This window comes from Alosa pseudoharengus, unplaced genomic scaffold (assembly GCF_046254945.1).
Source record: "Alosa pseudoharengus isolate Yale_2024_CS ecotype anadromous, Long Island Sound unplaced genomic scaffold, YU_APseudo_1.1 YU_APseudo_1.1_scf_9, whole genome shotgun sequence".
NCBI classification, from domain to species: Eukaryota; Metazoa; Chordata; class Actinopteri; order Clupeiformes; family Clupeidae; genus Alosa; species Alosa pseudoharengus.
In genome coordinates, this window is record NW_027468881.1 from 22,772,846 (window position 1) to 22,798,916 (window position 26,071).

General features: G+C 43.0%; 2 protein-coding genes across 4 annotated transcripts in view; both read left to right on the plus strand.

Annotated features, from left to right (window-relative positions):
* Positions 1–6,332, plus strand: part of xkr7a (XK related 7a) — a 15,831-nt gene extending 9,499 nt beyond the window's left edge. The window contains exons 2-3 of the mRNA XM_076276125.1: positions 1,661–1,860; positions 5,347–6,332. Coding sequence (XP_076132240.1) covers positions 1,661–1,860; positions 5,347–6,332 — 1,186 coding nt within the window. The remainder of the gene's footprint in view (positions 1–1,660; positions 1,861–5,346) is intronic.
* Positions 6,333–10,411: 4,079 nt separating this feature from the next.
* Positions 10,412–25,995, plus strand: cables2a (Cdk5 and Abl enzyme substrate 2a). Of its 3 annotated transcripts, XM_076275581.1 has the most exons (10): positions 10,421–10,509; positions 10,596–10,947; positions 13,008–13,100; positions 15,353–15,430; positions 16,493–16,592; positions 17,910–18,063; positions 18,388–18,485; positions 21,470–21,576; positions 22,087–22,291; positions 23,006–25,995. In XM_076275581.1, exons 1-10 carry the CDS (start codon positions 10,455–10,457, stop codon positions 23,144–23,146), a joined length of 1,383 nt encoding a protein of 460 aa, XP_076131696.1. In that variant the 5' UTR covers positions 10,421–10,454; the 3' UTR covers positions 23,147–25,995. The 3 variants fall into 3 exon arrangements, with proteins under 3 accessions (XP_076131694.1, XP_076131695.1, XP_076131696.1); XM_076275579.1 differs by having other exon boundaries at positions 10,412–10,947; XM_076275580.1 differs by lacking the exon at positions 15,353–15,430 and having other exon boundaries at positions 10,412–10,947.
* Positions 25,996–26,071: the final 76 nt, after the last annotated feature.

Here is a 26,071-nt window from a genome sequence, read left to right on the forward strand (position 1 = left end):
GTGCTCATAGGCCAAAATGAATCACCACTTTTGGATTGGGACAATCCTGTGCTTTGCAGCATGTGTAAATACACAAAACACTGGTGAATCATGATAGTAGATTTAGTACCATTTAAGTGTATTTCCATTTAGTACCATTTCCCTGTCGTGGCTGTGGCTTTGGCCTCTGTAGTGTCTGTGTAAGTGCTGGTGGTCAGGTAGTAGTTGTACAAATCTAACAAGAGCCCTGATGCTGTGGGACAGGTCTCTGAGCTGGGGGCTGAACAGAGGAGCACAAAGCCTACATGACAGCTTGGATCATGCTCAAGTCAGCTGGCGCCGGGCCAGGGAACGCTGTACCATTTATCCCAGGTGGTCACTGTGGCAGTCCCTCAGAGAGAGCCGCACGCTCCGACCTGAAACCACGCCAGAATATTTAGAGGAGGCCAGTTGAAACGCAGACCGCTTTTGGAAAAGTCTGCGCATACTAGTGTTTTACATTTACAGTGGTTCGTCTATTCATTTATTCATTTAGCTGATGCTTTTATCCAAAGTGAAATATAAAATGAGGAATAACCTTCAAGCTACATTGCAAAGGAGATCTTAGGCATCAATGAATATTACTACCAGAAAATGAGAGTGAAGAAATGTAAGTATTAGTTAAAGTGTGGTTGAAGGACGTGTTTGAAGTAGGTTAGAAGGAAGTATGAGGTAGTAGAAGGAGGGGAGAGATGCATGATAAGTGCCTGTTAGGTGTGTTGGGTTGTTAGATGTGTTACGAGACAGATGTCCTCTGGGAAGAGTTGGGTCTTCAAGAGCTTCTTGAAGTCTTGAGACGGCACTAGCATGTATCTTTTCCTGCTTTACATTTAGTTAGGAAGTCTGTGCAGTGTTTTCACATTTCTAGTTAGGTGCACACTATGACAGCACTTTTTGTCCTCCTTAGATGTGGAAGAGAAGAACTGAGCTCATTTAGTTCATACCGTCTTTGTTCATCAGCCAAGCATCCTTCAACATAGTTATATCCACTTCACACTGATTCAAATTTGGGCCCAAACCGACATATACCTGTACGCATGAGAGTGTCATTCATAGCAGGTATACTCATTATAGTAGCACTATTAAACATGCTTTCTCATTGCATCCACCATTAGTCTACTGTATGTATCTAATATGTTCCTTCTTATCCATTAGCATTTTTAAAACTATTCTTATGTCAGAGGTGAATACATTCAGGTTACCACAGTCATAACCTCTGAGCCCTTAAGATGCAGTGGCAGCAAAAGAGCTAATGAAATTCTAATGACCAAAGTTTTATAGTTTCAAGGTTACATCTTCTGGCTCATGCTCAGAATTCAAGTGTTCTGAAAACCTTGAACTGGTCATATTGCACCTCCCTCGACTCTCCCACTGACTCCTCTGCACCTCCCTCGACTCCCGCACTGACTCCTCTGCACCTCCCTCGACTCCCCCACTGACTCCAGTGCACCTCCCTCAACTCTCCCACTGACTCCTCTGCACCTCCCTCGACTCTCCCACTGATTCCAGTGCACCTCCCTCGACTCTCCCACTGACTCCAGTGCACCTCCCTCGACTCTCCCACTGACTCCTCTGCACCTCCCTCGACTCCTCCCCCCACTGACTCCTCTGTCTGTCCATCCTCTCGTTCTCTCTTCCTCAGGTACGTCCACGCGCTGTACTTGGGCGTGCAAAGCCGCTGGCGTGGGGACCATGAGCGCCGCCACTACTACTGGCGCCTGATGTTCGAGAGCGCCGACATCAGTATGCTGCGGCTGCTGGAGATCTTCCTCAAGAGCGCCCCCCAGCTGGTACTGCAGCTCTGCATCATGGTACAGGCCAACCAGGTCCTGCCCCTGCAGGGTGAGACTCACACCAAAACACACCATCCAAAAACATCAAAACACCAAAACACCAAAACACAACAACCAAAAACACCAAAAACACCCAAAACACAACAACATAACAACCAAAAACACCACAGCACAAAAACCAAAAACACCAAAAACACCAAAACACAACAACCAAAAACACCACAACACAACAACCAAAAACACCACAACGCAACAACCAAAAACAACAATTACAGCTATGTATTATGACTAAATGACACACTTATATGGAAACTGAACATGGCACTGCCGAACAATTGGAAACATATGCTAGTACATTTTCTTTGTAACATAACACAGTGATAGATATTATGCCACATGATTTTACACGTCTCACATTTGTGAGGCACTCGGACTCTTGTATTTCATATAAATTCAACATTACTTTGTCTCATATTGAGCTAACAACCACCCTCATCTGGGTCGACATTGAATTATTCCAAGCATGTGTAGAGTGGTTGTTCCTGTGGAGTGATTTTATTGTCGGACTTCTTAGTCCTCTTTTGCCTGTTCTCGTTCCTTTCTCCCTTATTCGGAGAAGAAAATGCCGACCTCCCTCCCTTGCAGCAGGTTTTCCAGCTCACACCCTTTGGTCTGCACAGTGCTTCTGTGGCGCCCACAGATTCTGATGTGATGTCACAATGGGGTCCATGTTAGAACATGCCCCTGCTTAGTAGTCCTCACTAATGAAGAGTCTGGACATAGTGGTTCATTTGCAGTCTAACTGCGAATTGGACCCCTAATTACACAGTGCAGGCTGGAGACTAATGATTATGGCACTCAGCATTTGTAGATATTATTGCCTTGGGATGATTCAAGGACTGACTAGAGGCGGGCGGGAAGACCTTGGGGAACAGAGAAACATTAAAATGAGGAGAAAATCGTGCTGCTTTTAAAGATTTTCATTACTTTTTTAATGAATGAACGCATATTCTCATCACCATGCATGATGCATAGCCGATGTTCTTTGACACACAACCCCAGCTTTTTGCAAGGTTAAGAAGAGTAATGGTGGAAATAAATAGGGATAATTAAACAATAACTCTAAGCACCATATTATGTTCCAGTTTGACTAGGTTTTTGTGAGGCCAGTTTTACTGTCTACTGAAATGGCATTACCCAGCTTACAGTGTTCACGATCTATGAGACTCTGTCACCGCCATATCTACCTGGCAAATTGAGACCATTACTATCAAAGATACCTGCTCTGTTCTGAAAGACAGAAATCAATTCACAACCAAGTAGCAGCAATCTTTAATCTTTACACAGAAGCAAGCAATAAGCTGCAATTTTCTATTTCTTACTTGACATCAATAAGACAAACCAGTGTCAGATGTGGCTTAATGTCTTCCGTAATGATACATTACTAGGAATTGACATGTATTTTTCTCGATTAACAAGATGAAATATATTGCCAGCCTCAAACACAGAAGCATTTGGAGCCTGAGGACACACCCTGATAGGTCACCTCTGCGATCACATAACCGGTTTTGCCTGGATGGTCATGCCAATTTGCCTACTAATGGGAAAACACCCTAACAATACTACAATAACAATAACACACTAATCAATAACACTACCTAGCAACATTGCTCAGAAAGCTGCCCTGTGTATGATAAGCTTAAGAACTGTGGAGAGAAGAAGCCTGCATTGTACAGTGTGTGACTCTTGAATGGTGCTGTTGCCACCGGAGACAGGGCACTCCTGGGAATCATTTACAGTTTTATTCACATGCTCGCCACATTCGGAAGATCTCTGCTGGGCCTTGGGTTTATTCCATCACAGTGACCAATGATTGATGACCGACCACATCCTGAGTCCTCTGGCCACAATACCTCAAAATGCTGTATTGAGTATACAGTATATCTATTCTCTCTATCTCTCTCTCTCTCTCTCTCTCTCTCTCTCTCTCTCTGTCTCTCTGTATGTGTGTGTGTTGTGTAGTGTCCATTATTTACTGTGTTATTCCTGTATGATTCCTGTGTTGTTTACCTGCTGAATAAAGCAGGTAAACTAAACAGGAAATGTTTTATTATTGGGTGTATCTGGGTGTCTGGTTACAGATTAGGTCAGACCAAATTTGCAAACAAAATGATTGTGTAACATACGTGTGTTACTATCCTCACAATCACTCTCTCTTTCTCTTTCTCGCTCACTCTCTCTCTTTCTCTATCTTACTCACTCACTCATAAACCAAAACTAAGAGAACTTCATAGCAGGTGATATACTGAGGAACATGGGCCTGAATTAAAGCAAAACTGAATTTCATTTTCATTTCTCTGAATTGTATTCAGTGTCACACATGGAAATGTCTCCATGTGTCTCCAAATGTCTTCTGCCCAGAGGATGTAAAACACCAATGTGCTGTCAGATATGATTACGATTTTGATTTTTTTCAGTTACGATTTTGTTTTTATGTTTTAATTCTCAGATGCTATGGTGGGAGTGTATTTCAGTTAGTAGGCATTTGAAACGTTGCTTCAGTGTGGCAGTCTCTCAGGCCCATTATAGAGGGAGAGGGACATTACTGTCTTATCTACAGTGACAGCAGACCTCAGAATCTAATTAAGGAAGTGGCCAGCAGGCCATGACTCCAAAAAGCCATCTAATTTACTCTCATCTCACTGATCTATTTGCCCTGCCCTGTAATTGACAGTGTGAGGGTCACTGCTCCAGTGCCTCAACTCTGGTCTCTTACAGTCCAATTTTTTGTTTCTCATTTTTACATTTTTTGTCCCCCCCCCCCCCCCCCCCTCCTCTATGTCCTGACCCCTGAGCCCATAAACTATGACAGGTTGTGGCTCTGTAACAGACCTCAATCCCATTCTGCGGTTCCAATAACAATGGCTTGCTCTTTGAGCGACCTGGAGGAGAATCAAGAGCTGACTAATGTCGTTACTGAGAAATGTTATTCGGAAGAGGGGTCTTTAATCTGGTCTCACTGGCCAGATGGAGGAGCCGTATAACAGTCAGACAGGAAGCTGATTAAATATTCATGACATTTTCACTAAACTCAGGATAACACTCAGTCTTAGCTCTTCCTGCAGTGGCAGGCGAGTCTGTCTCTCCCTCTCCATTTTATTTTTAAGGCTTTGAAATCGATGTGATTTGATCTCTGTTCATGCATTAATTTGATATGATTTCCTTGTACCTTTTTCCCTGTCATTTACATATTTGAGATTTTTTTATCCCTTTCCACATGAAACTAACATGGAATCTTGAATAAACCACACAAGGGACAACAGTCACTTTTGACATATATATATATATATATATATATATTACATTATATAAATCAATCGTTTAGAAATCATATCATTCATTCATTTCATGTTAAAGATGAAAAGAGTTATACTTGTATCACAGATTCTGCCTTTTCAGTGTTTCATGTATTCAAACACGTCTCTTGCTAATTCCTGGATTGAGAATGTTCTCTTTTCCTCTTTTCCCTTCCCAGGCCTCTCTGCCTCTGCGTCCCTGATCTCTCTGTCCTGGATGATGGCCTCCTACCAGAAGGCCCTGCGCGACTCCCGCGACGACAAGCTGCCCATGAGCTACAAGGCAGCGGTGGTGCAGATGCTGTGGCACCTCTTCACGGTGGGCGCGCGCACCATCGCCTTCGCCCTGTTCGCCTCCATCTTCCAGCTCTACTTCGGCATCTTCATCGTGGCACACTGGTGCGCCATGACCTTCTGGATCATCCAGGGCGAGACCGACTTCTGCATGTCCAAGTGGGAGGAGATCATCTACAACATGATGGTGGGCATCATCTACGTGTTCTGCTGGTTTAGCGTGCGCGAGGGTCCCACACGCTGCCGCCTGGTGCTCTACAGCCTCATCGTGCTGGCCGAGAATGTGACGCTGACCGCCGCCTGGTTCCTGTACCGCGGCTCGCGCACCTCGGACTTCTACGCCGTGGTGGTGGTGTGCGTGGTGGCCTGCAGCTACGCGCTGGGCACCTTCTTCATGTTCGTCTACTACTGCCTGCTGCACCCAGACGGGGCCGTGACAGGAGGCGTGCTCGGCTGCTGCATGGTGGAGGACGCGTCGGTGGCGCCCATGGAGCCAATCGTGGTGGCGTCGCCAGCCTGCGGGCCACCGCCGGACCTGGTGAGCAGCCCGCCTAGGACTCTGCAGAGGACTAAAGGTGGGGATCAGGGCCAGGGCGGAGGGGAGGGCGGTGGGGGGGACGTCTTTCAGGTGCGGCCGGCACCGGGCGCAACCCGCACCCCGGCCCCGCGCCTCACGCCCAGGACAGAGGGGCCGGTGATCCGCATCGACCTGCCCAGAAAACGGTACCCGGCCTGGGACGCCCACTTCATCGACCGCAGGCTGCGCAAGACCATCCTGGTGCTGGAGAGTGCCGCGCCGGTCACACCCCGGATCCAGTACCGCTGCCTGGGCACGCCCAAGGAACTGATGGAGTACGAGACAACAGTGTGACTAACAGACGGGCTTCTCTATTGCCCTCCGAGCCTCCTGCCGGCCCTTGCTGTGGCTTGTAGCCGCCGCATCAAACCAGGGCTTAGGGCCTCCGACCCTGTAGGAGATAGGAGGAAAAGTTAAAGGGAGTGTTATATAGATCGAGGATAGCCGCTTGGCTAATGCTAAAACACACACAGGGTGGTGCTGACACTTACTGACAGTAGCGTCTAAGAGTGTCCTGATGTCGTGTTCTGTTTTGATGCACCACTGTATAGTTGGGTACCTATGAATAATACTGACATCTATGGGCAAGGTCAAAGATGATCAGTTGTCAAACCTTGGTAATCTGCTTCTGTCACCCCAATTGGAATTTTCAATGAAGGGGTGTTAATAAATAAGATCAGACTTAAATCTTACATGATGGTGTTGTAGATTTAAAAAAAGCCATTGTAGAGAAAAAAATGGATGTTTAACACTAGTCTTCTGGCAGCTAGTGTCAACAGCCATATACCAGAAATATGCTCTCTGATAAGCCTCAGTCTACGACTTCAAGTTATCAGTCATATCATTTCATATGTGGAAGCACAGGACTATCAAATAAGGCCTTATGAAGTCCTTATATAGGGCGACTCTTGCGATGTATCGATGGAGAAACAAAGCACACATGACGATGAAGGTAGACGCCAAAACATCAAAGTGGAGTTTAGGCAGTCAGACTTGTGATATGCTCAAGTCAGAATCAGAATAATTCTGATTCTGATTCTGAAGTGATGTCAAGCTATGTTAGCAGTGTTGCTGAAACAAAATGTTTGGTAGGACATTTTAAGATTAACAAAATAGATTGAGTTGTGAACTGACCTGTCCTCTGTAGCAATGCAGATATCAGTGTATGTTTACATGTTTACATACAGTTCTTATTTTGCTTTTTTTAGGATAAGCCCCATGCTTCTCCATAAAGTATGCCTTCAAGTTTGAACAGTGTATGCTATTTCATATAGTCCAAAAGAGCTGCGCAATAAAAGAAACAAAAAAACATTTTGCAAAAGTGAAATTCTGCTACCATAGTTTTGAGAAGTAGATGTTATTACCTAAGAGTGATGCTGAAAAACTGTTTCAGGATTTCTTTTTTTTTTATTTCCAGTTTCATTATGACTCATTTGGGTCATATGACATATTGTAAAACATAGTGGCTATTGTGAATAAGACTAATGATTAGCCAGTAGGTGTGCTCATCTCATTGCTTGCTTCAGTCCATGTGTCAACTTCATACACACAAGTCAAAGGGACAGACCTAATGCTTTTATTGTACAGGCACAAACATGTGCCACATTGGTCTTGCACGAATTCAAAAACATGAGGTCATTTGCTTCACCACATTAGGAAATAACAAATGGTCGCACTCCAAAAATCTTTTCTTGCTTTTTAATCCATTTTTAGCAACAGGGGATAATTAACAAACGTTTCGGCCTGATGGCCTTCGTCAGTGTGCTTCACCACATTAGGGAAATAAAGAAATTGTCATTTTTGTTCCTGAGAATACAATTTTGTGGAGGGGTACAACTGGAAGGTAGAGATGAAAGTGACTATTTCTAATAGATGATGTGATGCTGTTGTTGCAGTGTTGCTTTCATGTTCAAACCTACCATACAAGCAAGAAAATGCAATACACCCATCATGCCAGGTACAGAACCCGTTTTACATGCAAACAGACGGTGCTTACTGTTGAGTCCCCTATGCCACAGTTCAGCCTCATTTGTACTGTACCAAGAAGTGAAGATAGTCAACACATTCCACCTGGTTTGTGTGGGACTTGATTTCAGATACACAAACTAAAATATGAAGCCTTAACCCATCATACCAGACTGTTGCTATTCACTGCGAAATAAAGTTGAGAATTTTAGTGATGGTGTTCTTGGAAAAATAAAAGCAATGTGTTTACTGGCTTTCTAGCCAAACAATTCAATCTGATTATGGTATCATTTGAATGTTTGCTTCTTTGCTTGACACTGAAAATACTGAAGGCACATAGTGGAAAAACTCTATAATTGCCAGCTGTTTTAAGACCAGAGGTCTGATTTTAGAAACAAACAAGGCAGCAGACTTTTCATAACTATTGCTTTAGCTATTGCTTTGGAGAGCTAAAATGATGATATGATTTTGAATCACTAAATGTCTCTAAATGAAGCAAGGACTAAAAATACAAACTACATACTGTATGTATTTCTCGTGATCCATACTCGTAGTATAGATATTGTGAATGGTGCAGTGGATAAACAAAATACCACAAATGTGTAAACAAGCATACTCACTCACCCACCCACCCACATACACACACACACACAAAGGCCGACTTTGTAATCTCGCAATGACGTAACATCTTATTACATAATGTATACCAAAAGCCAGACATGGCATCAAGCTGCCCTAACCCCTGTGTCCAAAGCAAAGTGTGTGTGTGTGTGTGTGTGTTGTGTGTGTGTGTGTGTGTGTCTGTTGGGGGAGGGGGGTGGGGGAGGGGGGTGGGGGGGTCACAACAAGTGCAGACCAGTACTCATCAGATGTACTTAAGTGTTTGGCATGATTGACATAAGCAAAGTCAGGATAATATAAATCAGATGTCAGGAGAGAATCACCCTTGTGAGTGTGTGTGTGTGTGTGTGTGTGTGAGAGAGAGAGAGAGAGAGAGCAGACCAGAGATTGTGTGTGTGTGCACTGTGAGATGACACAGGAAGAACTAGCTGTTTGTACCCAACACATAGTTTAGTAAACTGCAGGAGGAAAAACAGATAGTTCTAGATTGAGTGGCACTAAGGAGCTAAATCCCATCTTCCCACGTAATGAATCAGTAGATTACGAAACACTAGCCAACAGTCCAGATCTAAACGAGCGGATGAGAGATATGTTTTCATAATCTCTGTAGTCTTTCTGCATCTCCAGCTTATGTGTTTGAATAAATGGACTGGCTGACAGCCTATTTAGACAATAATGGTGACCAGTGGGTCTTCAGAGAGTGCATGGATCTCTCCAACCCTAGTATGGAATCTTGCAAAGGCGTCCTTTCGTTGAGGTAAGCTTTAAATATCAAATCACCAGGGTTGTGCTTACATTACACGTCAGTAATTCAAACTATGAATTATCAGAGGGGTAGCCTGATTGGAAGAGAACAAATTAAAGCTGATTTGTCATTCTTGAACAGTGACCCATATAGTAGACATTAGACAAACCTCCATCCAACTTGATCCAACCATTTGTGTGTGCCACAGCCAGCTGTTATGTAAATGTGCTTAGGGGCCGTGATGTCATAGTGGTGAACAATTAGGCCTACAAAAGAGGATATTTAGCTTTACAAATTTGTGGATTATTGTCATTCATTTCTAAGGCTGTTTAGACAGGTTCATGTTAGCCAACATTCACCCTTTCCACAAGCATGGGCGGATTATGAACTTTCAGTTCAGTCCTCCCCCAGAACATTTTTCATTTGTTTGATGTGATTTTCTGTATTCTGGTGCATTTTGGGGATGGCCAATACTAAATTCAATCAGATTCATAGCCTACATCCTGATTTGTTGATATTGAGGCAATGATTCCATGCAAAGACTTGGGCTTCAGGGCCCCCTGACCCCTTGGGCCCCTGGGCCTGGGCCCGGTAGGCCCGTGCAGTAATCCATCCCTGTCCACAAGCTACTCATTCATGTCTGAGAAAATATTGTTGTGGGACTGTCTTAATTTAGGCTAGCCTACATTGTGTGTGAGAGGATGTTGCTCTTACATGCTAAGTAATTGCAGATATTTACTGTCACGCCTGTCGGGATAGTTGTAGCCTAGCCTACATTAACACATCATTTTAGAGAACTCCCCACTCTAGTAAATTAGGCTACGACTGAGTCTAAAATGCTTTCATGTATCCCGCCATAGACTTAAGTATTCGTTACAAATTTATGAACAAAGAGCCGACAACCAATTGTCTTTTAAAAGACTCAAGATACACGCATAATACAGCAATTTTGACTAATCAACAGGCAGTAGGCGTGGACAACTCCTCTCGCCGGCTTCATCGTCGTCTGTCTGTGTTTGAACGTATGTCTTCACACTCTAGAATGGCGGCCGCTGCTTGCGGTCCACACTGTGGCAAAGGGACAAATGCTACTAAAACGCACAAAGTACACCTGCGGAAAAGTAAAGATTCACGTCGGAGGCAAGCAGCACTTTTTTTCCTAACTAACATATCTTTAGATGGAAAACCAGTGTACCCTTTAAACAATGGTAACCCATGTCCTATAGCTGCCGAGCACCGAAGTCTGGACGCTGGAGCTTCCATGGTCGGACCGTTGTCGACAACGAGCAGCTACGGAACCTTTACCCAGCTGTCAAATTCAGTGAGCGGGGGCGTTACTACTCCTTTGCCGAGGACTAATACCTTTCCACCTGTTTTATTTTTGGCATCTCCCGGGATTGGGGGTAATGTCAGTGAGAGCTTGTTTGAAAGCAGTGGAAAGACAGACCCTTTGTCGTCTCAGGGATCCCCTCTTTCCCCGACCTCTGGACCCCAGAATCCCCTTCTTGGAGCTAGCAAGTCGCCTACTCTGATCTCAGTTCAGAGTTCTAACGTTATGCCTCCAGATGTCCGTCAAAGGTAGGTATACTGTCGACAGATTGGTTAGGCCCAACTGTTCCATGATGCTGTTACAAAGCTGTCCTCCCTGACATCTTTGTTTTTCTTGGTTTATCACATGTTGAAATACGCTCCTTAAAGGCTTTTGCTGCTAGTCAGCTAGCTAACCTTACCACGTCTGCATGATGCAGCGGCTTTTCTTTGTTTGTGCTGTCAGTGAAGAATGCATTGCGGCTGGATGTTGCCAAGCTGTGTCTAATATTTTAATATATTAAATTAGACAGTTTCTTCATTTGACTTCTATATTATCTATGAATAAGTATATTATTACCTTATATTATTATGTGTGTGTTATCTATGTGTTGTAGTATCTGTATAGACCTGATAAGTTTCCTGTGTAAACAAGTGGTCTCAGTTTCTTTCCCCTCAAAATCACTAGCTGCTAACGTTATCCTGTAGCTATGGTCATCTTGTAAGTAGATACTTGTCAAATCCTCAGGTATCACACATTAATGTAACATTACCTGATAAAATGTTAGCGTTAGCTGTGAATTTAACGTATCCTGAACACGTTGGTGCACGGCTACTTTCGCTTAGCCCTGACATTCGACAGGTAGTTTCAGTTTCCCCGTTGTGTAATTAAATAGACTTAGATATATTCGGAAGTGGTGATGAATGGAGATGTGCTTTTGTGTACCATGAATAATAACAGAACATCTTGTGCTGTTTTGTGACCTTGGAACATAACCTGCGCCTTTGGACGATTCGTGATTAACTATCAGTCCATTTGAAATAATAAAGCGGAGCCCTGTGCTTTCACTTTACGTCTCAACAGGTTACAGAGATCGCCTGCCTTGTGTGTTGAGCACTCACTATTCTCTATCCTTGTTGTAATGTTGTAGTAGTTGAATTACAGTACATTGTTGCCTCACATATGCATGTCATGTCAAACCAGATGTGGCTAGACTCGAGGTTGTGATGCATTACATAATTCGTTCAATGTGGTTATGTCACTCCTTCAACTCGCATTAATTTCCGCCACAAATGTGTTCACAAGTCGCAGTAAACAAATCTTAGCAGTTGAATGGGATATGTGCGATTAGCATGGCAAGGAAGCCACATTTGCTCTGTGTCCAGTCTATGTATACACAACAGAAGAATTCCTGGATAATGTTTGACAGGGGAGCTGAGCATCACCTGGTTACCAGTATCTTTATGATGGAAGCAAATAGCCATTATTCCCCTGTGTAACAACTGGGCACTGTATGCAATGGTAGGGGCTGAGGCATTCAATCTTAGGGCTAGATCTAGATGCATGCCTATTATCAGAGGTTGCTGTGATTGACGTGCATTGTATGTAAGCGACCTTGAGATTAAGAAAGGTGCTATAGAAATGTAATGAAGCTTATTACTGGACTTGGGGCCAGTTGTTTTATTGTGTCCTTGCATGCCCCATTTGATTAAAGAAAACATTCAAAGAAGCTTTAAGGTCACTGTTGTCAACCTTTGGTCTCGGTTCTAAATTCACCAACCCACCAGCCAACCTCGCTCCCCAATATGCCCCCGACTGGAAGATTAACACCTCTTATGTAAGATCTGTTCCCTTGTGATTGATGCCAGGCTGATTCCTCCAGCTGGTACCACTCATGTGCATTCCCCTCCAAAGCACACAGTCTTTCAGTTCTCCCTTTGGTCCCCTGGATTATGAGCATTTGCAAATAGTCCGCCAAGGAATGTCCGTAAAGACTTTGGTTCCAAAACGCTATATTCTCCATTTTAATGAATTTTCATAAATAATTTTTTACATTTTGTTTTCCAAGTAATTTCAGTAAAACTGTAATTGGGTGTTGTTATGTGATTTATCTTTACTCTACTCTACTACAACACAACTGCAATTATTGATATTACCTGAAATACACAATTAAATAACATAACCAAACTCTTCAAATAGTGTTGAATCAGATTTGCTGCTCTTTCTGTCTTTTTTTTTTTAGGTGTAAAGCAACATAATCTGCATGGTATTTTTGGATATGAACTGTTGTGACGTTGTGATGTTTTGATCTGATTTGTTATCTTCACAGCACACAAACCCGTTCAGGCTCTCCTGGGCCGAGAGCATCCAAGAAGGTCCATTTCATCAAGAATATGAGGCAGTATGACACACGAGGCAGCAGGTTGGTGCTTTCATGTGTGTGTGTGTGTGTGTGTGTGTGATGAGACGAAAAACACACTAAATGGATGAAGCAAACACGTCCAGACAAGGGGCATAGAGTTGGAGCACATTTGAGTCCTTATAAACAGTGCAAATAGAACCAGAGGTGCGTTCAAGTTTGTCAAACAGTGGCAAACATTCGTGGTGAACATGTTTGAACAGATACATTTGAACAATTTGGTCTTAACATTCCATTGTAACGGTAATTGCATTGTTACCTTCAAGCTCACGTCCAGTTCCACTGTATGTTCGCAGAGAACTACCTCCGCAGACTGTTTGCGATTGTTCGCAAACGTTTTGCCCAGGCAAATGGAAAACTGTTGGCAAATGTTCGCCTATGTTTTGCGAATTTGAACGCAGCTCACCTCTTGCTCGGTCAAACACTGATAAGGTGTAAAGTGTGCCCTGTGGTCACTTGTTACAGTCTCTGGCACCCACAAGCATGGAATCCCTTCTTAAAGGTGATGCTGCTGCACAGCAAGTCTCGTTGAGCTCCTCCCTAATCTAATAAGTCAGTCATAAGTAATGGCCGCTTACTTGTATGTAACTCAGTTAGGCCCCTTTAACAGACTGACGTGGAAACAGGTTGGCTCCGACGACTGCTGCTGTGAAGCTTCTGCCAGAGAATTAAATCAGCCTTTCATAAGACTCGAAACGCCGACGAGACCGGCCGCCTGAAAATAGCACCGCCACGGCACGCCTGAGCAATGAAGGAGTGCGAACGTGAAATGGAATAGCCCCCCCATTTCACCTCCCCTGTGGAAGGAGAATGCGACTGAAATAAATCGCTGGAAGCCTGTGGGGTCTTCTCATCACTCTTTCGTGCCAGACCTATCTCTGTCTCTTTCTCAAGTGTCCTTTTGGATTATTCTGTGAATCCCTCCCCACACACACAAACACACACACACACACACACACACACACACATACATATGCTAGTTGGTGACCTTCTTGGCACTGATTCAACTCAACATAAATATGTGGGCATGAATTGGGCTGTGACATGCAACATCGTCAACAGCACTATTTACAGACAGTTTTTACACCATTTTTTACAGACAGTATTTACACCATTCTTTCTCACACTTTGATTTATTAATTTGTCTGCCAGCCTCTCCATGTCATCACCATGTCTGCATCACATCGACTTTGACTCTTTAGACCTAGATTTTGTAGCTGCTGTAATTTAACCCTGATTCATCTTGAAAGTAGCCTAAGTGAAGGTATAATTTGAAGCACAGCAGTGGAAAGTTGAAGCATGCATCTGTACTTTATGCATATACTTCATGCAAAGAGCACACAGAGAGCCTAAGATTTTTTTTTGTTTCCTGTATCTTTGTTTCCTACGCGTATTCAATAGTTTCCTGTAGGGGTGTAAACTAAACGGTTTAGGTACAGGACATGAGGTACAATACAGATGTATTGTCAGAGAATTTTAGGCTAACAGTACCCAGTCTTACCATATTGAAAATTAACCGAACTTCAAAACTGAGGTAGACACTGAACCGTGAGTTTTGTGTACCGTCACATCCCCAGTTTCCTGGTATCTGTGGAGCAGCATGTCCCTTTTAATGTTGTCTGCCTCAATGACCATTCATTAATTCATTCATTCATTTATTCATTCTGTGTTGGCCAATCAAAGAGTAGGCCACTGACAGGATAATTTGTCTGAATTAGGCCGATATCCCAGTGAAATTGTGTATTTACCAGATTAACGAGTGAGCGGCATTGTATAAGACCTGGATCAAGTGTGTGGTGACCAGCTGTTTATGTAACCTGTGTCTGTGTTGGTGGCCGAGCTGAGTTGGTTGGTAGAATATGAATTTATTTGCTGATGTACTGCTGACAGCTGCTGGTGTTCGGGTAAGAGGCTCCTTGTGGTTAGCGGTTGGTGGGAGTAATGAGTGAGCCGGCTGGGAAATGTAGGCTGAGAAAGGTTTGGTTGCTTTCAATGGTGTTTGCGTTCTGAGAGAGGAGGCTTTGAGAGTGCTGAGACGGTGAAGTATGTTGTGAATGCTGCACGTGGAGGAATGCTATGGCTAGGCTAGTAGGCTAGCTAGAGTCTGTTCTTGTATTGTGATGTATTGTGGTGTGGATGCAGCAGCATGTCTCGTAGAGAAAGATTGACGCTGTTTGTTCTGTCTGTATGTATGTGCTGTCTGTATATGTGTGTGTGTGTGTGTGTGTGTGTGTGTGTGTGTGTGTGTTCTGCAGGATTGTGCTGATATGTGCCAAGCGGTCTCTATGTGCTGCTTTTTCTATTCTGCCATATGGGGAGAGCTTTCACTGCAGGTACAGACACGAGAACACCACACTTACCTAAGAACAAAAACACACATCTCAACTAAAACAAAGTGCCTTATGCAAAGGCAGCGACAGGAAGAGTGGCTTATTTTCTGTGTACCTTGCTAACCAGAAAGTTCTCACCTCTGAACATCTAAGCGGAGTAGCTTACCACCAGATGAATTTTTGGTGCAGGTCTTCCTCATATTACTTGTCAGCACGGCTGTGCCCTGAAATAACCCCACTGACTATTGTTTTCAGATGAGACTGGGCTCTTATTTACCATGTATATTTAGTGGGGATATAATTTGAAAAGACAAATGTGCATGTAAACCCTGTAACCGCAAAAAAAAAAATATATATAACACAATAACACTTTAACTGTAGAGCTGCAGTCCTCCACAGTAGGTCATTATTCAGTTGGCCTGTTTTGGAATGGTCAGTGACCATTCTTTTTGGGCTGAGCATGTTTTGTAACCTGGCTTACACCAAACCATTTCTCAGTTGAGGATCTGCCAGAGCATGGCGGAATGTGCTCTTAAGATTCGTCTGGTCTCCAGGCTGTTTTGAGAGTTTCTCTTCAAATTTGTCATTCAAGAGGTGCTCAGAGTGGTCAAGTAGTGGAATTTAGAGAACTGTGAAGCCTGGCATTTTGAGGGCTTGAGAGGGGCCTTTGGACTGCATGTGTTCAATCACGATGGGCCTCCCTACAGGTTTAGTGAGGGTGTACACAGCAGTCACAGTCTTGATAGCTTGATCCTTTCTCTTAGTCAGACCTGTGAAAGTGGCAGTGATTTATGCTATACTCTAACCTCATGTCTTTGGTATCAATAATAGATTGATTGCCTGAAGTAAACTGCAGAAATAACCGTGTCCTTTCCTTGCTCTTCTACTCTTCTGAGTCTGTGTGCCTAACTCTGTCTGTTTTCTTGTTCTTTTCCCTCTTTTTCTTTCTTTTTCTTTTCTGTTCTGTTAAAATCATTTTCATCAAATTTCCTTTTTTTTTTTCCCACGTGTCCTTGTTTCCATTTTTGTTTTGTTTCTATTTTTTTTCTTTTTCCCTTTACCCAGTGACCCCAAACTAGAACCCCACAGACCGAGGAACTCGTCGGGGGGCGTCCCAGATATGGTGCCTGGGCTGGAGGGCGTGGAGCTGGGAGCGTTTGGGAAGGTGAGTGGACCATCCTGGGAGACAACCAGCAGAGTGATGTTGCTGATTGTGGCTACAGTAGCCCACGCTTATGGGATTTAGACTGAAAGTTCCCTCTGACGTAACTTAACTGAATGAATTTCATTGCTCTGCACTGATCCCAGAGCACCTTGCTATATAATGCTGTTTATGGGTAGTTCTAAGAAATTGAGCTCCCTGATGTGAAAAAAATGTAATTGCTTTGCAGTGCTCTATCACCTAGGGTGTACTTCTGTAGGACTTATTTGATATTGAATTTTTTTTAGAGTTAAGCACATTGCCCCCATGTCTATGTGACTGATCCCTATTGAGAATGGCATTCCACTATTTATTAAATCAATAGGGGGCGAAACAGTTTTAATTAGACTAGTCTCTAGCTGTGGGTAGCATTGTAAAATTGCCTCCTGGCCGAACTCTATCCCATTCAAACTGTGTGTGTACTGTGCAGGGTTAGTGTTCATCTGAACATCAATCTTCCCATGGCTCTGTCACACTTCAAAGTTCTCAAAGAAAATCTATCACCTGAGTGTTTTGTTCAATCTGCCTTCATCTAAATAAAACATTTTATTAAAGGTCTATCTTAATCAGGGTCATCAATTCATTATCTGTTTTTTCTGCAAACCCACCTAGGCAGTGGGAACTCTGGTCAGTAGTAGGCCATAGTGGGGTCAGTAATGGGCCATAGTGCAGGGGTGGGCAAACTTTTTGGCTCAAGGGCCGCCGATCTGCTGCAAAGGAGATAACAAAGAGTAGGCCTATCATCTCTATGCATCATGATGTTTTGACATTGTAAACGTTCTCTAAGAAAGTGAAAAGCAGTTTGCAGTAAAGCTAGCCAACGTCGTCTCTATCGCAGGGAAAAAATAGCGAGCAGTCTGATACCCTAATGAAATGCTTGGTGGGCCGCATTAAAGTGCTTGGCGGGCCGGATCCGGCCCGCGGGCCACAGTTTGCCCACCCCTGCCATAGTGAGGTCAGTAGTAGGCCATAGTGGGGTCAGTAGTAGGCCATAGTGGGGTCAGTAGTAGGCCATAGTGGGGTCAGTAGTAGGCCATAGTGGGGTCAGTAGTAGGCCATAGTGGGGTCAGTAGTACCAGGGCTCTGTTGGTTCACAGGTTTCAGTTACCAAGGAGCACAAGCACTGATGATTTGTTTTCCTTCACGTGGCTGCAGACAACCGCTCCGAAATAGAAATGTCTTCTTACATAGAATTACTATAATTGGCCACACAGAAGTGTCCATTGACATGTACTGATTGGAATGAGTGTGTATTTTGTTCTCTTTGCCCTACCTCCACAGACGGTGTCATATGCCCGTTTCCTGCTGCCCACCAATGCCCTTGTGAGACAGAAGAGCAGTGGCCCTCCTGACGCCAACACAGCCAAGTCCTGTAACCGCAACAACGTCCAGAAGAGCTTCACTCCCGCACGCCTCAACAGCACGGCGGATACGGGTATGGGTCAACAGAGCCTACAGGGGACCAGAGGTCGACTAGCGGCTAAAACATCTCATCTCCATCTGTTGATTTTTTATTTTTTTTTACCCGGTTCAGATTGGACAAATCCTTCCTAGTTATCTATCCTCTTATCCATCTGAGCCGTTCTGTCAGAGTCGTTCTTGAACTGGACGCTGTAATTTAAAAAGGACGCATTTTTATTCTGATGTGATTTCATTCTTTAAGGTTGTAGTTCATTGAGAGAGAAATTGGTTATGAAAGGAGTCTATAAATCAAATGCCTTTATGATGTGTGTAAGCTGAGTTTGGTTCTCTTCCTCAGGTGTGGATGAGCTGGGTGACTACGACCCCAACCTCCTGAGTGACCCGCAGTGGCCCTGTGGCAAACATAAGAGGGTGCTGATCTTCGCCTCCTATGTGGTGAGCCCTTTAGTAATGTCCAAAATTGGATGGATTCTGATTGGCCATCAGCTTTTTATCTTTCTCCATATCACTCTGAAAGTGATCCCCAACGATATCATTTATGTGTGGATGTTGTCGTTCATATTAGGTAGAGCAATATTTTTTTGCCGTTATCGTTCTTGGTGTGAAGGGCCCTTGACCCCAGTCGTGCGTGTCCGACATCATCTGAAGGTTTTGTCTACTCAATCTCATTCTAGTCGTGTAGAACTGTACAAAATCAGGATATCTGTTCCTAGGTTTACAGAGCTGACTCGGGTCAGAGCCATTTAAAGGTAGAGTTGCGACAACTCCATTGACTCTAATGTTCCTTTTTTTTCCAACAATGGCAGCTAATGGAAGCCTCAAATAGTTCCCGGAAGTTAACAATTAATAACAGCAGTGCAGTTACAGCAGTATAGACTGTTTGTAGCCAACATTTCAGACTCAGATTTACATTCCTTTGCCTCATCCGAATAATAATAATAATAACAGTAATAGTAGTAAAGTAATAGTAGGCTATCAATAGCCTAATTATAATAATAAACGATTTATGTATCGACTATGACTTTTCAGCTGCTCAGTCTTTATCAGTTCCTCATCAAATAAATTAAAAGAGGCTAAAAGCCCAATAAATATGCCACACGTAATAGCCGAATATAAGATAACCCTTGCCTATCCCATTTCAATTAGGCAGCACTACACCACCACGAACAAGCTGTCATTACGTTTTTGCATTATAGGCCTACAACTTTTATGACGTGACGTTTCTTGGGCATTTAGCTTCACCATCACGTAAAGTTGTAACGCATGCGCAATGCTCATCTAGGCTATGGATTTAAGTGGCTTAAAGGCAGCAAAAGTGGGATATAGTGCAACTGCTTCCCCAAAACAATTCCTCCATAACTGTGTATGTAATCGTTTGATATGTGGATAATTTTCAGTGGACTAAACAAAAGGTAAAGATTTTGTTATCACAAGGCTAGCTAGTTCGTTATATGGCGAAGCATATAGCCAACTTTGTTTGCAGCAGTGAAGCTGAGTTTGTTGTTAACATTGTTGGTAACTGTCAGGGAATTTAACCCCAACATATAGATACAAGAACCACAACACGTAGTATGGCTTTGCCCACAAACTCTGGTACCAAGAGGAGAGCCTGCTAATGTAAGGAAGAATTCCTCACACCATCAGTCTCTGACTCTGCAGCCCAAAAGCTGTGTCTTTTATTGTACAGATGCACACAGAAAATAGGAAGCAAGACATAGCGACTTCATTGTGACATACTCTTATCTCACCCACGCACACACACATACAGGGTTCAGTTCCTGTCTGTCTGGGTGCACACTTAACTTGTACTCTCTGTTCTTAGAACTCAGCACAACAATATTTCTGCTTACACACAATGGTTACAATGATAATTTATAATTTCCTTACAGTAACGTAAACGTTTCTTCAGTTAGGAGCAGTAGCCTACTGTTTTTTTTTTTTTATGTTGCATTCATTTTCATTGGCAAAAGCTAGCCTAATATGCATGAGAACCTATATAGATTTGAGGGAGCTGCAGCTGTTAGCACGGTCATATTAACACAGCAGGCACTAGCCCAGTGAAGAATCGTGAAACCCCATCCCCAGAAACCAGTTTCAAACCAAGCTTGCGCAGATATGATGCATGATCACTGATCAAATTGCTATTTTCTGACAGGATGAGCACAACCATGCAGGTTCTCTGAATCTCAAGCTCTTTAGCCTACATCTTAATGCTGTATTCAGAGCACGGTGAATAACAAACGGTGACAAAATGCTGTTGTTTATGAGTTCATAGCCTGGTTATTAATCAAGGACTATTATTACGTTTTATATGTTATTATGATCACGCATCGCATTACCATGGGGTTACTGTGTAGGTAATTTAAAAAAAAAATATTCTCCCGTTCGCTCATTATCTCAGATCAGTGAAGAACTACCAGAGAAAACGTTGGGGAGAAAATTCAGACAAGTTAATGTTAGACTTAGACTAGCTGTGTTACAGTTTCTCGTGGCAAAATTAAAATCTCCATGCGCTTTTGTAGGCTACACGCAGTCTCAAAAACACTGTTTACAGCTCTTGAGTCACGTACTAGGTCTTTTTTTTTATAACGATAATTTAGATAGGATCTATGTTACACTTATGGGGTGGGTGTATTGCGTTTTCTAAAAGAATCTCCCGTCTTGGTTTTGTACAGAAACTAATATTAAGTGACACATACGTAAAAGGGAGAAAAGGTCACCTTCCGATATTTAGCAGGCTACGGTCTGGAATTTAATTTAATATTGTTGTAATGGTAGGATAACTACACAGTTTACACAATAATTACACTGTGTTATAAATATTGTATATCAATGCATTTATTGTCTGTCAATTACCCAAAATTGTGGCTGTCTCTCATTGAACAGTAGCTTATTTAATGCATTCTAATCCATTGTCAATCACTTCCGGGAACTTTTTGAAGTTTACATGAACCACATGACCTTAACGAATTTTGAACACCCATTGTCGCAACTCTACCTTTATATCAAAGATTCTATAGTTAACTTTATCAACCGTCTCTGTTTATATGGCTCTGACTGGGGTGTAGAGCAGGGAACTAGAATGTTGAAGTGGAATGCATTGCATTGTGGGATTCTCTGTAGAATTCCATTCCTGTGGTTTCTCATTCCAGTGCTTGTTACGAATCGCCAGAATAGCCTCAGGCACTGATGCTGTCGGAGGACTGTGCTGACCTAAACTCATATGACGGCCTCCAGGGCCAAGAGAAAAACCAGCCCGCACACTGACATTAACCAGAGCTTAGGAAGACTTCCAAAGTGCAAGTGACATAAGTCACACAGTCATAAACCAGGAACTGTTAGATTAGAACAATCTAGCTAGTATTGCAAGCGTTAAAGGGCTCTTTGTTCAATGAAAGCTTCTTCTGTGTCTCTTCCAGACAACTGTGATCGAGTATGTGAAACCGTCTGACTTGAAGAAGGACATGAACGAGACATTCAAGGAGAAATTCCCCCACATCAAACTGACCCTGAGCAAGATCAGAAGGTACCACTTACCACTGCCACCACTAACATTTCCCTTTCTTTATTTAGTGAATACTTTTATTTAGTCAATACCTCTTTAAGTGTCTTAACCACCGTAAAGGCACATTTCCTTGTGAAACAGATGCAGGGATTGAGAAGTGATTGAAAGCAAGAAGCGTGTAAACTAGTGGCCATACAGAAACGTCAGCATATGGATGAGGAGGGTGGGAGAGGGGGATATTTTCACTCAATTCAGCTGTTATTGTAACGGCCATACAGGACAGTTACGCGGACATTTATGATGCAACGCTAGGGGTGATGACAGGCTTAAGATGCCGTTATATAATTTAACTGCCCGAGGCTGTTGTGCTGATGGCTCGTTCTACAAGCACTCCAGCGTGTACAGTACATTAACCTCCAAACAGCAGTCCCCATTCAGACCTATTCTAAACCCCCCACCACCACTCTCCTCCTCACATCCTTTCTTCCCCCTCTCATCCTCTTTTCCCCTCTCCTCCTCTCTACCGGTCAGCCTGAAGAGGGAGATGCGTGCCGTGAGCGAGGAGTGCGGCCTGCAGCCGGTGACGGTGGCCATGGCCTTTGTGTACTTTGAGAAGCTGGTGCTGCAGGGACGCTTCAACAAGCAGAACCGCAAGCTGGTGTCGGCCGCCTGCGTCCTGCTGGCCGCCAAAATCAGCAGCGACCTCAAGAAGCAAGAGGTCAAGCAGCTCATTGATGTGAGTCCACAGGCAGGGTGTGAGTGTGGGTGTTGGGGGGGGGGGTCCGTATGTGGGTCTGTCTGTCTGTATACTGTACGTGTTTGCGCATGTGAGGTGTGGTCTTAACACTGCGCCCTGCTGGTTAACACTGTCTCAGATTCAAAACCAATTTGGTCTTAAGATCTTTGATCTTTTAATCACAAGAGACTTCTTTACATTCTTTACACTATGATACTAAACTAATGACATCATATTTAAAATAATATGTAAGGTATTATATATTTACCATTGCACAATTAAAAGAGTTCTGCAACCATCAGTGATTTAAACATCTTTGGGTGTGGGCATCTACACACATATATAGAAACAGAAGCCACAGGAAGCTGTCTTTCTTGCCACACATACCTTAAGTCATCCCCACAGCATGTTCCTATTTCACGTGTACCTGTGCACTCTGTGTTAGGTGAGGGGCCTGTACTCTGCACACTGAACACCTTGTACTCTGGTCAGGGTGCATCACGTCCAACTCTTGTGTTGTGGTGTTGCTGCTGGGAAGAACAAGCTGTCCCACAAGAAACGAAACGCCACGTGATAGACAGCGGCACGGTCCCATGTGATTTCACTTCTCTAATTCCTGTTTTTCCTTTGTCTTTGTTCTGTTTCGTTTTTTCTTCTCTTTTCTTGTTTTCTTCTCTCTCTCTCTCTCTCTCGTTCTCTCGCTCTCGTCTCCAGAAACTCGAGGAGCGTTTCCGTATTAATCGGCGGGAGCTGATCCCTCTGGAGTTCACCGTTCTGGTTGCCCTGGAGATGGCCCTGTATCTACCCGACAGCAAAGTCATGCCACACTACCGTCGCCTGGTGCAGCAGGTCTAGAGCCGCAGACTGCCCGCCTTGGAACACCCGACCATGATTGTTTCCTTTTAAATCAAAACAATGAAGGGTCGTCTGTCAATGTAATGTTACGGTCTTCCATATCCACTGTAGTACTTTTAAAGTCATAATCAAATGAACAGTCTTTTTACATATCATCTTCACTGAATTACAACAGACACCATGACTGTGGGCATGATGCCAGATAACGCCTTTGAGGCATCATATACATTTTCGATGGGAGGTTTTTATGTCTGTTAAGGTCTCTCTCAGATGATTCATTGTGAATTGCACAGACGAGGCTCTGAGACGGGTTTATTAATGAGCGGCTGCCGCTGATTGACTGGTTTTGCTGATCAGCTGTGAGAGCCGGCAGCACTCTCTTTAATGGATCGTGTGAGGGAGACCCGTGGCTTTAAACTCGAAAGGCCGGTGGTCTGATCTGCAATGGCCAGCAGTAATATAGGGTCTGCTGGTTTAATGTTGGTACACCTGAGTGTGTGTGTGTGTGTGCATGTGTGTTTGCATGTCTGAGAGAGGCACTCCCTGTTTATACAAGGAAGGTGTGTGTGAATACATGGATGGCTGCACCTGTACGTGACTGTGAGATAAAGTGTGTGTGTGTGTGTGTGTGTGTGTGAGAGACTATATGTGTTGAGTGTGAGGGAGATGTCCTTTTTTGTGTGCATGCGTGTTGAGACTTTGTCTGTCTGTGTGTATGACACAAGACTGTGTGTGTGTGTGTGTGTGTGTGTGTGTGTGTGTGTGTGTGTGTGTGTGTGTGTGTGTGTGAGTGAATGTTTGTGCTCTTTGTAGTGGGCCTCTCCTGGGGGCATGAGTGGCATTCCGATGCGTATGCAGCCAAGCACTCTATGTTAGAGATGACATTTAATGAGCACATTCATCGTGCCGCCTGCTCCACTTCTTTTATTATCTTGTCATCCTTGCGTCTTTTGCCCAAAGTCGTTTACTTTGCAGACTGTCTGAACACAGCAACATTGGGGACATTTTAAAAAATAGAACTATTTTTCTTTACAATGCTTTAAGATTCATCAGTAGGTTTTCAATACCGATCATGCACACTGCTTTTGTTTTTTTTCCCCATAACTCAAGATACCTTTTCAGTAATATAAGACCAGTAGCTTTACATATGTGGTTAATTTCTACAGTATATACTACTTTTTACATTTATGAAAACAACAAACATGTTTTGCACAAGGATATCTTATAAGAGTCATAGATTGAAAAAACAAACAAAAAAAACCAAAAACAATCAGAATGTTGCAATTTATTAACTTTTTCACTGACACAGCTAGTCTTCTTTATGACAGAAGACTGTGGCAATGTATGTACTTCAGTAGCTTCTAATGTGTTCTGAATGTGAAGTGTTTCCTGTTCTCTGCGACTATAGACAGTGACTTGTATTTAAAACTGTGTGTGTGAGTCAGTTTTGTGTTACAGCGTGGATTGTATACACAGCACAGTATTCCTCAGAAAAGCTGACATCAGCAAATCTTTAACATCTTGTTAAAAGCACTGTCTGTCGTATTGGTGATTTGGTGTAGTTGAATTTACGATAGCATTTATGGTTCCCTTTAGTTAAAAGTACACCATGTCTGTCCAAGAGTGTGCTTTCATTTATTCTGCACTGTTGAATATTTCAGGGGGTTAGTTACTGTGTCAATATTTCAAAGTGAAGACCATTATTTTGGAGTGTATGTCTGGAGCAGACCATACAGCCACTGTGTACCAATTATTCCCTGGAGATTTTGCACACAGTAGACAATTTAGCATAGATCCGTCCATTTATCCCCCTCCCGTTTTTTTTGTGTCCGTATCCATGGTACTGGGTCATAAATATAGAAACCACTTGGTTGCCACCTAGTGGTGTTGATGGCAATATGTTTTGCCTCGCATTATCAAATCTCCTCTTCTGATGTCACAATTATCTTATTGCTTTCTCAGGTACTTTCATAAGGTTGTATTTAACTGTAATTTATTGTAATATTATTTTTAAAGTTTGGCTCAGCCTATGACTGACTCCTGTAACAAAAGACTGTGTTTTGGTTTTATGGGAAGTGGGTGATGGGATCTTGTGAAAATATGCTTTGTGTTTGACTTATCATGTATTTAACATGTGTATTTATTGCCAACGCATTGTTTTCCTCTTCAAGTGACAGCCAGTCATGAAGCATACACTGTGAGCATTTTTCTGTAGTGGAAAGTGCCTAAGGATCCAATATTTCAAAGGACGTCAAAATGTTTGCCGTTGTAATGTTCTCTTGTGTGTACTTTTACTAACTTGCCTTTGGTTGCATCTAGTTCTGAGAGCATTGTGTTATACTGTCTCGTTGGTTATAAATCTCCTTACAGTCTTGATTGTGCAATGGCCTGCATTTGAAGAGTTTTGAGTTTTCTATGAGAGGTAGGGGTGAAGCTGACAGTCTTGAGTAGACGTCGAAGCTGTGTGTGAGAGAAACATGAATCTGGACCTCTGTGCAAGAGCACAGTCAAAGGAAATGTAATGGAATTCTGGATTATATTTGTAGTTACTGCGGTAGGCACCTACGCTTTATTTGAAGGTCACTGTACTGTGAGAATTATTGTGATAAGGTACCAAGTCCATTTATACTGTACTGCTGATAAGCATGGTGTATGTGTGTGTGTGTGTGTGTGTGCGTGCTCTATTTTCCTAAATGTATTTTAGAAATCGTCCTGTTCAAGTCTGAATTGATACAGAGCATTATGTTGGAGAAAACAAACCAGCATTTGTCTTTTTTGTGAGGCCATGAGTGATGCTTTTTTGTAATTCACTAAATTGTTTCCAAAATAAATTATATTTTCTGACCGTTTATCATCTGCTATGTCTCTTCATTTTTCAAAGATAATGTGGATTAATAGTATTCATTTAACTTCTCTCTAAATGAC

Coding starts and splice junctions, on each gene's coding strand:
- cables2a (XM_076275579.1), top strand. CDS start 10,412: ATGGCGGCCGCTGCTTGCGGTCCACACTGTGGCAAAGGGACAAATGCT. Junction 18,064..18,387: donor CAACAGCACGGCGGATACGG/GTATGGGTCAAC, acceptor TCTCTTCCTCAG/GTGTGGATGAGCTGGGTGAC. Junction 21,577..22,086: donor ACCCTGAGCAAGATCAGAAG/GTACCACTTACC, acceptor TCTACCGGTCAG/CCTGAAGAGGGAGATGCGTG.